Source organism: Pollachius pollachius (assembly GCF_949987615.1).
Source record: "Pollachius pollachius genome assembly, chromosome: 17".
Classification (NCBI taxonomy): Eukaryota; Metazoa; Chordata; class Actinopteri; order Gadiformes; family Gadidae; genus Pollachius; species Pollachius pollachius.
Genome location: NC_136950.1, coordinates 7,528,246 through 7,543,238, shown reverse-complemented (window position 1 = coordinate 7,543,238; position 14,993 = coordinate 7,528,246). Strand labels below are relative to the sequence as shown.

At 44.3% G+C, this 14,993-nt stretch overlaps 1 protein-coding gene across 5 annotated transcripts in view; it reads left to right on the top strand.

Annotated features, from left to right (window-relative positions):
- abi1a (abl-interactor 1a) overlaps window positions 1-14,993 on the top strand; it is a 40,572-nt gene that overhangs the window by 18,340 nt on the left and 7,239 nt on the right. For 3 of the 5 annotated variants that reach the window (XM_079754915.1, XM_079754913.1, XM_079754912.1), the window contains exons 3-7: window positions 4,262-4,438; window positions 9,586-9,692; window positions 10,471-10,611; window positions 13,120-13,211; window positions 14,292-14,420. In XM_079754915.1, coding sequence (XP_079611041.1) covers window positions 4,262-4,438; window positions 9,586-9,692; window positions 10,471-10,611; window positions 13,120-13,211; window positions 14,292-14,420 — 646 coding nt within the window. The remainder of the gene's footprint in view (window positions 1-4,261; window positions 4,439-9,585; window positions 9,693-10,470; window positions 10,612-13,119; window positions 13,212-14,291; window positions 14,421-14,993) is intronic. The other 2 variants (XM_079754916.1, XM_079754914.1) reach the window with 1 other exon arrangement.

The following is a 14,993-nucleotide window of genomic DNA, read 5'->3' as shown; positions in this document are numbered from 1 at the left end:
AACGTATCAGTTATCGGCTAAGGCTGATGAAAAAAAATCGGTATCGGCCCTAGAAATCCATATTTGTCGATCCCTAGTGCTGAGTATCTCTAGGAATCCAAACGCCTTTATTTAAATGAACAGTGAAAGCTGAGACAGGTTGTTAAAGAGATGGACAGGGGTTGGACTATCTTCGTCAGGGTTCCTTGGGGATCCAACAGAGAACCTTTCAGCTAGGAGTCGAACTCCAATGTATACTGGTCACTAGTGATGGGATAGGCCATCGTTACTGGCGGGGTCAAACTGCACGCAGTGTGAGGGTTTGCTAAACAAGGAACCTACTTCATGTCATGCTTTCGGAACAATTGAACAGGAAGGTAACCCCAACCCCCAAGGCCAAGGTTGCCTTCTCACTTCCCTTTTTTGGCCAGCTGGGATGGGTGGTGCTCTCTGATAAGGAGAGCGGTCTGCCAGAGCGGGGACACCTTGACCCAACCTGAGCTTCAGTGCATCTGTGTCAGCTCTCTCCTGTTTTGTAAAGATGCCCTTTGTTGCCCTGGTTAATAGACGTCTCTGTTTTTAAATGCGGTTCTGAAAGTGCCCACTTCCACACTGCCACTATTGTACAACCACCATAACCAGTATAAAAGGTCAGTGTCCATATAAGGCCGCTAAGCTGTTCAAAGCTTCTGAGACCATCTCTTAGAAGTGTAAGGCGAGCCTCTGAATAAGATACATTATCTTGGTTGCTGGTAGATGTGTGCTATATTTATTGATGGATTGAGAAAGACTTTGATATTGAATGTAGACGGATGGTTTAACTTTAACAGTCCAAAAAGATTAGATTTCTAAATGCATTTGTGTCACATAAATACATGATCTTGCACATTACGTCACAGAACAGTGTTTTGCTCAAGAGTGTAATTCCCCAATGTGTGGTGATGAGGTAATTAACGGTCCTATTTTTTTGAGGGAAAATCTGCACCGAATGGAGAAGGAAACAGCTGTCAACAGAAATTATTGCTGCCTCTTTCCAAACAATTGTGGCCTTAAGTGGGTCACACAGCAGTCATGAAGCACTGCATAGCGTCACTTAAAAGATAGGACAACGACAAGAAGCTTTATGGCAAAACAACCAAATCGAATATTTTGTTCTCCAGACTTTTACTAAAGTGTGACTCCCATCAACTTCTTCACTTTGAGCAAAGCTTTGTATCAGATACATTACATAGAATACATTTTGATATAGGTTGGCCTAGATATCGGTTTATTAATAATTAGCAGGTCCTGCGTTACATCTTGAATCAGTTTCAGAAAGAGTGCCATCTAATGGTAGCTTTTTAATCAATCATTTAAAATGAACTTTTTAATAAAAAACGTTAAGATACAAAGGACGCTTTGTAATCCTATAGAAGGGTTTTGTCTATTTTTTTCGGTTGAGTCCCTTCTTATTCTGAAGAAAGGCACAGTAGGATTCTGGCGGCCAAGCTGAAGGAGATCACAGGCTCAGCAGTGTACTGAAGGAGAAAGCTCTTCAATGGTTTAAGCAGTCGATTGGCATAATTCTTTTTACATGTTTTGTGTGCAGTATAGTTTAGGAACACTTGCCTTTTTCTCAAGTTTTGAAAAATACATCTAGTATATACCATAAGAAAGAATACACATTGCTATTACATTTGTATGATCTTTAATGCATTTGTATATGGTGACCATTCATCTTCCAAAAAGTATATAAATATTGCAAGATGGATCTCATGTACATATCTCTCCTCTTGCGTCATTTGTTTCTCAATTCTGCATGAAGTATTTACACAACTTAAGTGTGTGTACAATACATCTGGAACACACTGCACGCATACATAAGGCTACCATTGGCTCTCAGAGAAGAATAGTTATTTTCTGTACATGTACAGTACATAAGAGAGAAGTCTGCAAATAGCATAGTACATATAAGAGAAGACGGTAGCCTCTAAGAGATATGAGTGTAGTGAGTGGACAGTACATTGCTGAGAAAAAGGATGACGGTATCTTATAGAAGAGAGCACACACTATAAGGGAGTACAGTACAAAAGAGATATGACATCACTGTTTGAAAGAGTACATAGTAGAAGAGTATCTGAGCTGAATAAGTACATAAGCCACCAGAGAACAGGGAAGAGTACAGTGGGGTTCACTAAAGGACCAGTATCCCTGGCGGTCCAGATCTCCGCAGTATGAATAGAATCCTCTGTTGGCTTCTTCCCTGCTTGGAGGAGGAACTCGCTCCTTCTTCTTTATGAACTGGACTTGGCTGCTCTCTTAAGGAGACGTTGAAGGGGGGGGGGAGGGGGGTAGATATTCCAGACCTCCTCTGATACCAGCTAGGGGAGGAGGTCTGCCCTGTCCTCTAAAGCACACACACACAGATGCACACACACTGCCAATGTGTGTGTGTGTGTGTGTGGCATTTGGCCGTTTCCCAAGAGTAGTTTCATTAAGCAAAATGCCCTACTCGCTTTCTTTCTCTCTAAAGACATTTGTTTTTGGCCCTGGAGTCTGGGGTTGAATTCCCAGGGAGGAGAATAAGTGTTGGCAACAAGTGAGGCTGCACAGGGCTTCTCTGACAGCTGGGAACCGGGCATGAACCCTGGAGCATACAAACTCTGTCATCTGTTATGTAAGAGGGAGGCAGGATAGTCTCGCTGTAAGGGGGTTCCACTCCGAGCCCAAATGCTCCTGGGTCCAAACTGTTAAAAGGTTGCTGTGGATAAAATGACTAAATGCTTTGGTTGGCCTCTCTTCCTCTCTCTCGTTTTAATGTGGTGTATAACTAATGATTCTTAATCTGTTGAATGAGAGCATGACCTGGAGAATGAGTGGTGTGGATGCATTTGAAAAGCAGAAAGAGTGCAGAACATGTTTAGCCATTGAATGCCTTCTAGTAGGTCTGTGTTCCTCGCATACACTATGTAGCCAAAGTGTGTATATTTCTATAAATCCTAACAAATCCTAATGAATGGGGGCAGCTTAGCACGTAATAACCAACCCGCGATCCTCACAGCGCAGCCTCTGGTTCGCACCATGATCTTACCAGTAACATTAAGACCCTTGTAATCAAAAGCACAGCCACGTTATTCTGTTCTGCCCTCCAGCTGTAGCATGACGTGCTAGCCAGCATCCCTGCAGGGGGGCCCAGGTGCATTAGTGGCTTCTGGTGTGCGACGATTCTGGGTTCGATCTCCACTACCTGCAGCCTAACCTGTAAAGGCCACCTTTAGCAAGATGCCATAATCCCCTTCCTAATGAAATGTATCTGAATTCACTGTGATTGAATAGTAAATAGTTGCTGTTATCCACGTCCTCTTCACTGACTATCATGGAGCCCTTTTCCCGTAGGACAGAAAATCCCCTTGCAAAAAAAAAAGAACACTTACATGACACTCCTTCATCCCCACTTCTGTTAACGTTTTAAACAAAGTGTTTTCCTTCACTAAACATTGAACTTTAGTCTGCTTATGTCTGCTGATCAGTGTGTTTTGTAGGGCTGTCCCCTGAAAGTCGATGATTCGAATCACCAGTTGGGTTTCCCGCCGTCGTCCTTTATATATATATACTTTTTTTTTTTTCGTCAGTGAGTGGTGTGCATTAATAGCTCTAATGATAATAATAAAAAGAGGCTTCATGTAGACACTGTCCATGTCACTGTGGTGATTGATTCATTGTAATTTGTTTGACAGAATCTCGCAGAGGGAAGCAGCTGTCTCCCCTTACATTAATGCTACATTTTCTCTAGGAGTGCAGTCAGTGTGGCGACACAGCTCTGTGATTATCCACTAGCCTATACATGAGCCCCGTGTTCATTATCGGACCGCATTATGGGCAGGAGCCTAATTAAAACCCGACAGGAATAAGTTGGCTACAATTCCGACGAGTTTGATTGACAGAAAACTGTTCAGGTGAGAACGTAATGAGCGCAACGCCCAAGCATATATAAAAGGCCTATAGCCTACCAAAACAGAGTGTTAATAGAAAGAACTCATTTTTTAAACCCCCAAAAGACCTGCCCCGCACGGCCGCCGAATAGTCGAATCTCTGGACTGAAAAGGCAGATCTGATTCGACTCAGAAAATTCAGAGTCGGGGACAGCCCTAGTGTTTTGTGGGTTTTTAATATGAGCAGATATTGTATGTTTTAATGTGAGTGAGTGGATATTGTGTGTTTTGATGCTTGAATGCGAGTTTATAATGTTTCCATGCAAGTGAGTTTTTTGTGAATCTCAACGTCTACGGTGTTCCCCTGACAGACGGTGGACATCCACAAGGAGAAGGTGGCCCGGCGAGAGATCGGCATCCTGACCACCAATAAGAACACGGCGCGCACCCACAAGATCATCGCGCCGGCCAACATCGAGCGGCCCGTGCGCTACATCCGCAAGCCCATCGACTACAACGTGCTGGACGACGTGGGCCACGGGGTCAAGGTAAGGAGACGAGAGAGGGGGCTTCTCCGCAGTCCTATGTTCTGTTGGCTTTCAAATGTGAAGTTTGGTGAGCCCCTTTTTATATCGAGTTTATGTGAGCTGTTTTTAAATCAAGTTTATGCTAGCCGTTTTTATATTGAAGTTCTGTAACCGGTTTTCATATTGAAGTCATGTTCGACGTAGTTCTGTCAGTATTCTGTGAGCCTGGTTCGTATTAAAGTCCTGTGAGCATCCTTTACATGGAGGTTCTGTTAGCCGTTTTCATATTGAACTTCGGTTGGCCTTGTTTTGGCCCTTTCCCGCGGGATTCAAGGTGCTCTTAAACGCTATGTCATTCTGTATTTGCGCTCCCACCGACTGAGACACGGGTTCTTTCCGGTGTTATTTCTTAATGTCCCCGTCTACCCACACAGGCTCTATCTCCCTCCAGGGACCATCCTCTCCCTTTCTCTCCCCCTCTCTCCACCTTGATGTCTTTTTGGTTCTCTCTTTCTTTAGCTCTTTTTGTCTCTCTCTCGCTTTCTCTCACTCTACCCATCTCGCTCTCTCTCGCTCTACCCATCTCTCTCTCTCGCTCTACCCATCTCTCTCTCTCGCTCTACCCATCTTGCTCTCTCTCGCTCTACCCATCTCTCTCTCTCGCTCTACCCATCTCTCTCTCTCGCTCTACCCATCTTGCTCTCTCTCGCTCTACCCATCTCTCTCTCTCGCTCTCTCTCTTGCTCTACCCATCTCTCCATCTCCCTTCTCTTCCTCCCTTCAACCTGAGATCTTTGTCTCTCTACCCCTGGGGGGAGTGCGATCAGTGTGTAGCTCTGTGACGGCATTACATCATACCCTCTCTCTAAACGTCTCTATTCTGGGTGCTATGGGGACAGTGTGAAGGGAGCAGAGGAGTGAGATGTTTTTAAAAGGAACTCATGCCCGACCCTGCCCTCATAATCACATCCTCTGGTTCTGTTGAAACCGGTAGGGGCAAGTGGTAACTTTGTACTGGTCCAACTGAACAACCAGATGCCAATAGCAAATCCTGTAAAGCTTAATGTTTTATCTCAACATTTACCAGTAGTAATAAAATGACCAAACGAATTTGACATTAAGTAATAAAACTACCAAACTTTTAGTAATAAAACTCCAAAACTAGCTAAAGATTTAAACTGATGTTAGGCTACACAAGCTAGTGGTAATTGAGGTCGCCATGGGAACACTGTTAACAGCATTGCATCCAATTGGCCGGAACACTTTCACGGCCACTCCCCATACCTTCTGACTTGCCCCAAGGGTTCCGTCTTCACTTATCAATCAGCCAATCAACGGCCACTGTCCGGCAGATCGGATTAGGGGACAGCCATTAAGGACTAATAGAACCATTGATGTAGCAGCATTAAGGGCATTCTCTATTCACTGCTGCGGCTGAACTTTGTAATGCTAGCTGTTGGAAGGAAGGTATGACCCAGAGACCTCTAATTTCTAGTCCGAAATTTATTATGTATTTTTCTCAAACATTTTCTATTTTATTTGATATAACCTGACATGGCTAGGTTAATTGCACTTAACTTTCTGGTGGTGATAATTGTTGTTAAGTTAATGTGTCATCTATCTTGACATGACGGACAAAGACATTGGAGCGTAGGCGACTTGTTAATACAAGTATGAATCATTATTTTATAAATTAAAAAAAGGGAGAAAAATTATTATTTACAATTTTTATCGTGCGACTTTATCTCAAAGTTGAATATGTTAATGTTTAAATCGATATAAATCATTGTAGCCATATTACAGAATACATAGAATACTGATCTTGCGATAACAATACAAGCACAACAGTAACAATAGTGCAGTTCCACAGCATCCAAGGAATTACGTAACTATGGAATGTGATGACATCATGCATAGCATGTCCCATAGTACATGTCCCTGTCCGATTACAGATGTATCGCATCCCTCTGACACAATCTATTGTCGGGATAATGGGATTCCTGCGTACGTTCTGTGGGAATGTAATCCCCCTGGATTTAATCTGCCAACGCCTGCATGGATGTTCAATATAGCCTCGCTAGCGAATGAATGATGCATCAGTGGGCCGATGCACGCACGCACGCACGCACACGGCAGTGGATCATCACAATTAAGGGATGAAATCGATACTCGACATCAATAGTTCATATTAATTCATAGTACACCCTCAGTTCATGCTTGACTTTGTCATAATTAACCTGTGGTAAATGGCCATTCAAATCTTATATATGGGCGTTGTTTAACTGTGAAACTCGCATCACCTGCGTGGCTGGGTTGATTTGCCTAAAACGTTTCATTGGTTTCCACTTCACACAACATATACTGCTCTCTCGGTTAGTGTGTTTGCACGTGTGCGTGCAACTCTGTAAAAGTGCAATACATTGAACGTACATGCATCATTCATCTGAACAAAGTGTGTGTGTTTGTGTGAGTACGCGCAAAAAATGAAAGCGTGGAATGCAGAAACGCAGCCAAGCTACAATGCACATGCTTGCATTATTGAGCATCAGCGCTGTATTCACGCTGCTGAGGTTGGTGTCCATGCTACAGACGAGAGACAAGGCCTCTGGTATTATAAGAGTCTTAAAGAGGGGCTTAATGAAGGCGATTCCTGCTCATTAAGACCCCAGCCTCTGGTAAATGGGACGGGCTCCTCCGTTGACTCCTACTGATGCCAGAATTAAACACATACAGATGGACTGGGCTCAGGCACGCCCTGTGGATTCACCAAGGCGTTCGGCCCCTGCATGCTTGCCGTACATGCATACTATGAGGCAATGGGTTGACATCATCTTTTACATACTTATTATTTCTTAAAAGGCCAGTTGCAATGATATTTATCCATTTATTTGTTTTGGTTTTAGGAATAATATACATATCGAACTGTTGACACCATTTGCTTGAAAAATAAAATATCACCACCAGCACTAGAGATATTCTTGTGATGTTTGGAGAACGAAGCCTTCCAGAGCTGATAACGAACTCACGTCTACATCTAAGAGCTGCTGTTGGTAGATGTGTTTCCTGCACCACACCAGCTGTGCCATAGGTTTCTGGTGAGAGGAGCCGAGGCAACAGACTGAGGACACCGTGTCCCGGCCTAGATTGCAAATTGAATTGTGTCTAAATCTGATAAATCTGAGCTCATAGGCTCCTGAAAGGACAAGAGCCAGCCCCCACTCTCTGTGAAATCTGTTTTATAACCAAAGACTGACATCTACTCACAGATAATACATTGTTGAATTAAAGATGCATCTACAGTTGATATTTAGGAACGTTAAGCTTTATGTTGATCTTAATAAGGCTGGTTTGTCCAATTCGTTTGAAGCTAAACTAATAAATTGAGTACAATGAAATCAATGGTTGCTCTTTGTTCGTATAGCAGCAAGTGAACAAGCTCTTTTTACAATAGCCAAATGCAATCAAAATAATCATCGATCTTGATTTATGCACCATAGTTTACCTTAGTTTGACCACCTATAACATGCTAATACTTAATGTTATGTGCCAAGTTTATAAGAAAGTGTTACAAACTAGTATTTTTACTAGTGTAGTGCTGGTGTCTAGTGTAGTCTGTGTGGTCATACTACAGGACTCTGTACTACAGTACTTTCTCTTAACAGGGACTATATTATTGATGAGCTGTTGGTCTCTGAGTGGGTGTCCCTCATGTTAGAGGTCAAAGCTCTACTCTCGCTCTGTGATTCTGATAACGGTCACTTTCCAGTCCTATTCCTGCCAAAGTAGTACGACGCGATGAACAGAACCAGGCTTTCACACCCAGAAACAACAAATATGGCAGCTTACCTTTTCTTTTTTTCTTCTATTTTTTTAAACAAAGCCAAGATGCTAGGTGCTAGACAGTTCCAGAGACCAGGAAAGTTAAGATTTATTTTAATACCCTTCTGAAGGATGGTTATCCCGCCCAGAGACCAGTGATGCGTACTGTCTATTTCTCAACAGTGTGTGGCTCTGGGCGTGGGTGGGTGGGTGTGGTCAGACTGTTGCCAAGGGAACTACCTTGCTGTTTAACTTGTAAACACTGACCTGCCGGAGTCTTGCTCTGTGTTCACACAGTGTAAATGTGGTCCTTTGACTCTCTCTCTCTCTCTCTCTGTCTCTGTCTCTGTCTCTCTCGCTCTTCTCTGTCTTTCTATCACTCTCTGTCCTGGTCAGTCTCTCTATGGCTCTCTCTCTGTCTTCGTCCGTCTCTTGCAGTCTCTCTCTCCAGCTGTCCCTCTCTCTCTCTTGCTTTCCCTATCTCATGTTCAATCTGTCTCTGTCCTTATTTAACTTATCCTCTGACACTTCCATTTTGACATGCCCTTTTTATGTGTGTGTCTCTCTCCCTTGTTTTTGTTGCTCGCCCACGCTAAGTGGCTAAAAGCCAAGGTAAGCCGGCTAGGTCACATGACCTATTGTATCATAGTACCCCACCCCAACCCAACCCACAACCTTCCCACCACCCTCCTATAGCAATCCTCCCTGTAAGTGTGGATCTTGTAGTTTTTGTGTCACCTCCTCCTGATCCTTGTAGTCTAAAATCCTACCAAATAGTTGTAATTTAAGCTTTAACAATCCCTGTGAATCTGTCACCCTTTACATGTTTTGGATGTCTGTCCCTCTATTGATGTTATATTTATGTTTGTTATGTTTGTCTTTTTTGGTTGTCTGTATATTGATATGTTTATCTTCTGTCCATAACGGTCTCTCAGATAAGCTATGGTTCTCTTAATGAGTTCAAAAAAACATTTGCATTCATAGAGACTTTTTGTTTTTAATGCATAATTGAAGTACTCTGAGTTTACTTGGACTGTGTGTGTGTGCTTTCTAGGCCACCACAACATATTTACTTTTAGAAATCCCTTTTCCGATATTAGCCTGGGGATTGTGTTGAACAGTAAACACATAGTAAACAAAGTTCAATCCCATGTGATGTGCTAATTGCTTCAGGCAATTGCTAGCGGGCAAGGACTTTTCACAGTTTCAGGATATGGCTTTATTAACACATAGCCTATCTGGGAAGACCAAAACATCTGTTGAATATCACACTTAATTCTTCCTGTTGTTTAGCACTTAACAATTGAGCATCAACTCACTGGTTCTGTGTTCCATTTATACCCCCTCAGCAACATGGAAACAATCAGCCAATCAGAGGTGGCGGAACTCTGTCGAGGACCAATCCCCCGACGCAGAAGCCCCCGAGCCCGCCCATGGCAGGGCGGGGCACCTTGGGGTAAGTTCCAACCACCGACGCCGTTGGAATATCTAAACTATCAGTTGAAACAAAATCTCATTATTCGGATGCTTTTTGCCTATTGGTTGGAAATTGAGCCAATAGGATCACCTGATATGGCAGTGGTTATAAATTACCACTGCCAAAGCAAAAACCTGACCCTCCAATGTCCACACCAAGTGAAATATCATGAGTCATGCTAACGGCAAACTGTCAGTTAACCGCATTGCAGTCTAACTTTCCAGTAAATGATGAATCAGTTTAAAAAATCACGCAGATTCCTTTAGCCTGTGGAACCCCAACCCACGGCCTTGGGGTTTGATTCCCACTGCGGCCGGTCAGGAGTAGTATGCAATGTATGCACTCATGGTGTTTTAGGACGCTTTGGATTGAACCATCCACAGAATGGAGACACTTATATTTCCTGTAATATCTAGATGCATATCAGGTAGGGGTCAGGATGGACATCCTGCTTGAAACTTTAGGGAGCAAACCCAATGTGTTACGGCTGGGAGTCCAACACCCTGACCACTTGACTCCGAAGATGACCTGCCTCAAAAAGGTCCCTTTCTTTCCCTTTTGGGGGCTTGGGTCATGTGGGTGCATAACGTTTTGGCCTGTTAAGCCCTTTGAGACTGTAATGGTGTTTAAGGGCTATAAGAATAAAATTGAATTGAATCACTTTAAATTAAACCCAGTGTTAATTAGGGAAGGTTTTAAGTAATTCACCCGTTTTAATCACACCTGAACAACCTTATGGTCGATGTTTTGCTGACAGGCGCAACACGTCCTACAAGACCCTGGAGCCGGTGAAACCGCCAACGGTGCCCAACGACTATATGACCAGCCCCGCGCGGCTCAGCCACCAGAACAGCCCCGGCCGCACGGCCTCCGTCAACCAGAGGCAACGCACGCACAGGTACCTGCAGTCACTCCCTTCTTCCACTAGGAACCGCAAACACGGGCGCCGGCAGTGAGAAACTACCCCCGCGAGGATAGTGTGCTTGCTGTTAATGACAGGGAAACCCTCTCGCCATCAGGGGCAGTATGCAAACAGGTACACAACCTATTGTGGATCGAGTTTTGTCACACACAGTCTTTTTCTTTTCTTTAAAAATGCCCCCCATGTTCGCACATGTTCACACTTCCCCAAAAAGCACATGTTTTAATAGCTGCGTGGGACCCATCACAGGCCTTCCAAAGCTTGTAGCTGATGTACAACACTCAAGTGGAGGCGTGCAAACCTACCCTTCCACTAACACTCTGGTATTCTCATCACACCAGTACCAGAGGAAGTAGCGCTTTCTGCCACCCTTTGTGCCCTGCATTAGCATTCAAGTACAATTAGAATTCAACCTGCTCCTCTGGTCTATTCTAACAAATACACACACACTCAAAGCAGCGGGTTTACTAGCATCAATGTGTGCAGAAGCAGAGCTCTGAGATTATCCATCCTAGGATGTACACTTTGAGTCTCATCGTTTCATTCAACTTAAAAACCTGAACCAAATGTGGTCGAGGAGGGTTCTGAGCCAAGCCGCAATCACTCAGCAGATGGTAATAATGCTAAAAGCTTATGATATAAAGTACCGTTTGCAAATCTAAAACCAGTCGACGCCAGCATCAAGTCCCTCGGGACGCTAGTTTTCTTTCTGTTTTGTGTGGGGAAAGAAATGGCAAATGACGCACTCTTTAATTCAGAGTTATGAGGAAGCGGACTTCTTCTCATTAGCTAAAAAGGCTTATAATGCTGACTCCCAATGGCTATAAATATTACATCACTTTTCATTTTCCCTGTTTTTTCTCCCCCTCTCCCATCTACTATGCATATAAAATAATTGTTATGGTGATTCTGGCAAGCCATCGTCTTGGATTGGAACCAGAGACCAAATGTTAATTTCAGTTAGTGGCTTTTATTAGGCAAAATACATCATTGATAAAATAATCGCTCAACATGATGTGTTTTGAGTACGTGAAGGTATACAAAAATCAAAGCTGTCACCCCCAAAAATCTTTATTTTGGTAAGTTGTTAAAGAGTCAATCGCTCAGAGTCGAATCTCAAGGCCCAATCTTCAGCCCTTGATGTAAGCAAGGCAACTCACCCACTCTGTACGAGCAGGGCGTTTCCCCTCGGCCCAACACAAAGCGGTGTGATTGGCCGCAGTGGGTCAGAGGATCATAGACCATGTAGTGAGGGATGGAGAGTGTGAGAGAGGAATGCAAATAAGCAGATGACTGCAGGAAAAGTGGTTGAATCTCTCCACCTCCCTCTCTCTCCTTCAATGTGGGGATGAGTGTCCCCACATTGACCCAGAGTAACCCCTCCCTCCTGTTCTCGTCAGCCCCACCCTATAGCCCCTCAGGCCCCAGGCTACGAGTGACATGGATCACAGGTTGAGAGGAGATATCCCCTGGGGGGGGGGGGGGGGCATCTCTCTCTCTCTCTCTCTCTCTCTCTCTCTCTCTCTCTCTCTCTCTCTCTCTCTCTCTCTCTCTCTCTCTCTCTCTCTCTCTCTCTCTCTCTCTCTCTCTCTCTCTCTCTCTCTCTCTCTCTCTCTCTCTCTCTCTCTCTCTCTCTCTCTCTCTCTCTCTCTCTCTCTCTCTCTCTCTCTCTCTCTCTCTCTCTCTCTCTCTCTCTCTCTCTCTCTCTCTCTCTCTCTCTCTCTCTCTCTCTCTCTCTCTCTCTGTGTGTGTGTGTGTGTTCACTCAAACAGAGAGAATCAAGAGAGACAGGGTTAATGGGGTGCGGGGGGAGGAGGTGTGCGATGACTTCACAGGAAGGATTCCTTTACTGAGAGGAGAGTGGGGGGGGGGGGGAAGAGGATGAAAAGGGGAAGGGATCAGTTTATATCAGGGATGCAAAAGACGTATCTGGGGGAGGTGGGGGGCGTGCACAGAGGAAGGCTGAGGGATCGAGAAGGGGGGCGAGAGAGAGGTCAATTTTGGTGAAGCTGTAGTACTTTCTGCCCTAGGGGTCGGCGGTGATGTTTCAGATTGGGCTTTCCCTTGACTTATTTCAGTTCTAGAAGATTTCAATTTTGTTTCTTCTGTGCCACTCCTCCTTAAAGTGGCCTGAGATCAGCCCTATAGAATACAGGAGATGGTGGTAATGCAGTGCCAACTGGAGCAATAGCATTAGTGCTGTAGCATTAGCACCGCTAACAGTCTCTGCAATGAACCCCATTGATCATCTATCTGTCTGTCTCTCTCTCCCTCTCTCTAGCGCTATCTCTTACTCTTACTTTCTGTCTGTCTCTCTCTCACTCTCTCTTACTCTCTATTACTCTCTCATATTGTCTAATCAGTTTCATGGGTAATCAACGTTTACATTGCCACATCAAGTGAAAAATACAATGGAAAGCAAATAACCAGGCTGTCTTTCCCTCTCTCTTTTCCCTGTTCTCCCCTAACTCTCTCGCCCTGCAGCGGGAGCAGTGGCGGCAGCAGCAGCAGAGAGAACAGCGGCAGCAGCCTGCCCATCGCCGTGCCAACGCCCTCCATCCCCAACTCTGGACCAGGTGAGAGCTAAGCTCGGCCATGCTACACTACGCTAGGCTAATTAGAGTTAGATGATAACTGGTTTGGAATACTTCTAACAAACAATTTAGCCTTTCCTTTACCCTTGCAAATTGACTTATGTATTTATAATAAGTGTAATAATGATAATAATAATGTGTTACACTTGAATCAGTGGTTAAACACATGTGTGATATGACAGCTATTGTTTTACAAGGTGTTAGCGCAGTGGTACATAAAGCCTGTGTGGTGGACAGGGATTATGAGCCACCCTTGTGATCCTGAACGCAACTCGTTCACCATAATGTAAATAGGTCGGGGAGAGAGAGGGAGAGCGGGGTGGAGAGAGAGAGAGGGAGAGCGGGGTGGAGAGAGGCAAAGAGAGACCACTGAAATGTAATCACTTGGTGTTTTCCTTATTATATAATATTTTATTTTATAAGTAGACTATAACCGATCCATCACCAGTCCCTTCAGATGTTTTTCACCTCATCTCACCGACTAAATACTACTAGGCCGTTACCATGGCAACAGCATTTGAACACCAACCAGAGAGGCGGCTGACACACACACACACTTGAATATAGTAGTGGAATGTTACATAAGAGCGTTGAAGAAGACCCCCGACACACACTCTACTCCCTCCTACCCTTCTAATGGAAGTAGGTCTGGGAGGGGAGTAGGAAGGAAGTCCCATTGTAGCCCCCTTGTGGCTGGTAGTTGAATCGCATAATATAATTTCTGCTCTAACTGTATAGTATCATTTGTGATCTAACTGTATAGTGTGATTACGGCTCTAGCTGTGTAGTATGATTACGGCTCTAGCTGTGTAGTATGATTACGGCTCTAGCTGTGTAGTATGATTACGGCTCTAGCTGTGTAGTATGATTACGGCTCTAGCCGCTCGGTACGGTTGCAGCTCTAGCTGTTTGTAGAGCTCCAGCTGTATAGTATGATTCCAGATCTAGCTGTATAGTATGATTCCAGATCTAGCTGTATAATATGATTTCAGTTGGGAGCTGCATTTTCTAGAATGTGACATCACATGGTCTAATATCTCCACTCTGACTGTCTGGCTTCAGTCCAGCTCTTGTTCCCTCCCCTTGGAGCCCCTCCCCCACCTCCTCCTCCTCCTCCTCCTCCTCCTCCATCCCTCCTGCCGGCACCCCCCATGTCGGGGCTAGCCAACCCACCTCCTCCTCCACCCCTAGGTGAGACCCCCTTCAGCCTCCGCCTCCGCCCGCCACAGATCCTTCGTCACCCCCCTCACGCCTCAGTCGGGCGGGGTTGATATCACTTTGGTGGTGAAGCTGGTGGTGGTGTTGTTGTGTTTTTTAATCATTGCTCACTGAACTCATGGGTGGTAAGGCTGGAACATGAATTAATTAATGATTATCGATTTCTCCAAAGTGTTTTCAGTTTTTCCTACAAATTAGAGGATTTGAATCACAATCTGATTCACCGAACTAACATTCAAATCTGGTGAAGATAAACGGATCTGAATAATTGAATCTACTTGACGTGATGTTCATGAAGATGCTGATGATGATGATGATGATGATAATGGTCGTGGTATTTTTCTTACTCTGGTCAGATCTTCCTTAAGATCTACCAAGTATCTTACCTTTAATCTTCAAGGACCGGAATTATAATATTTACCAAAAGAAAACAAAACCTTGAATTGAAATCAGCATATGAACCTCATGCCATGCTTCCTTATTTTGGTATATTGTGTACATTGCTAAACCCCCTGGGTTTTTTTTGTATGCTCAATTGTTTATTTT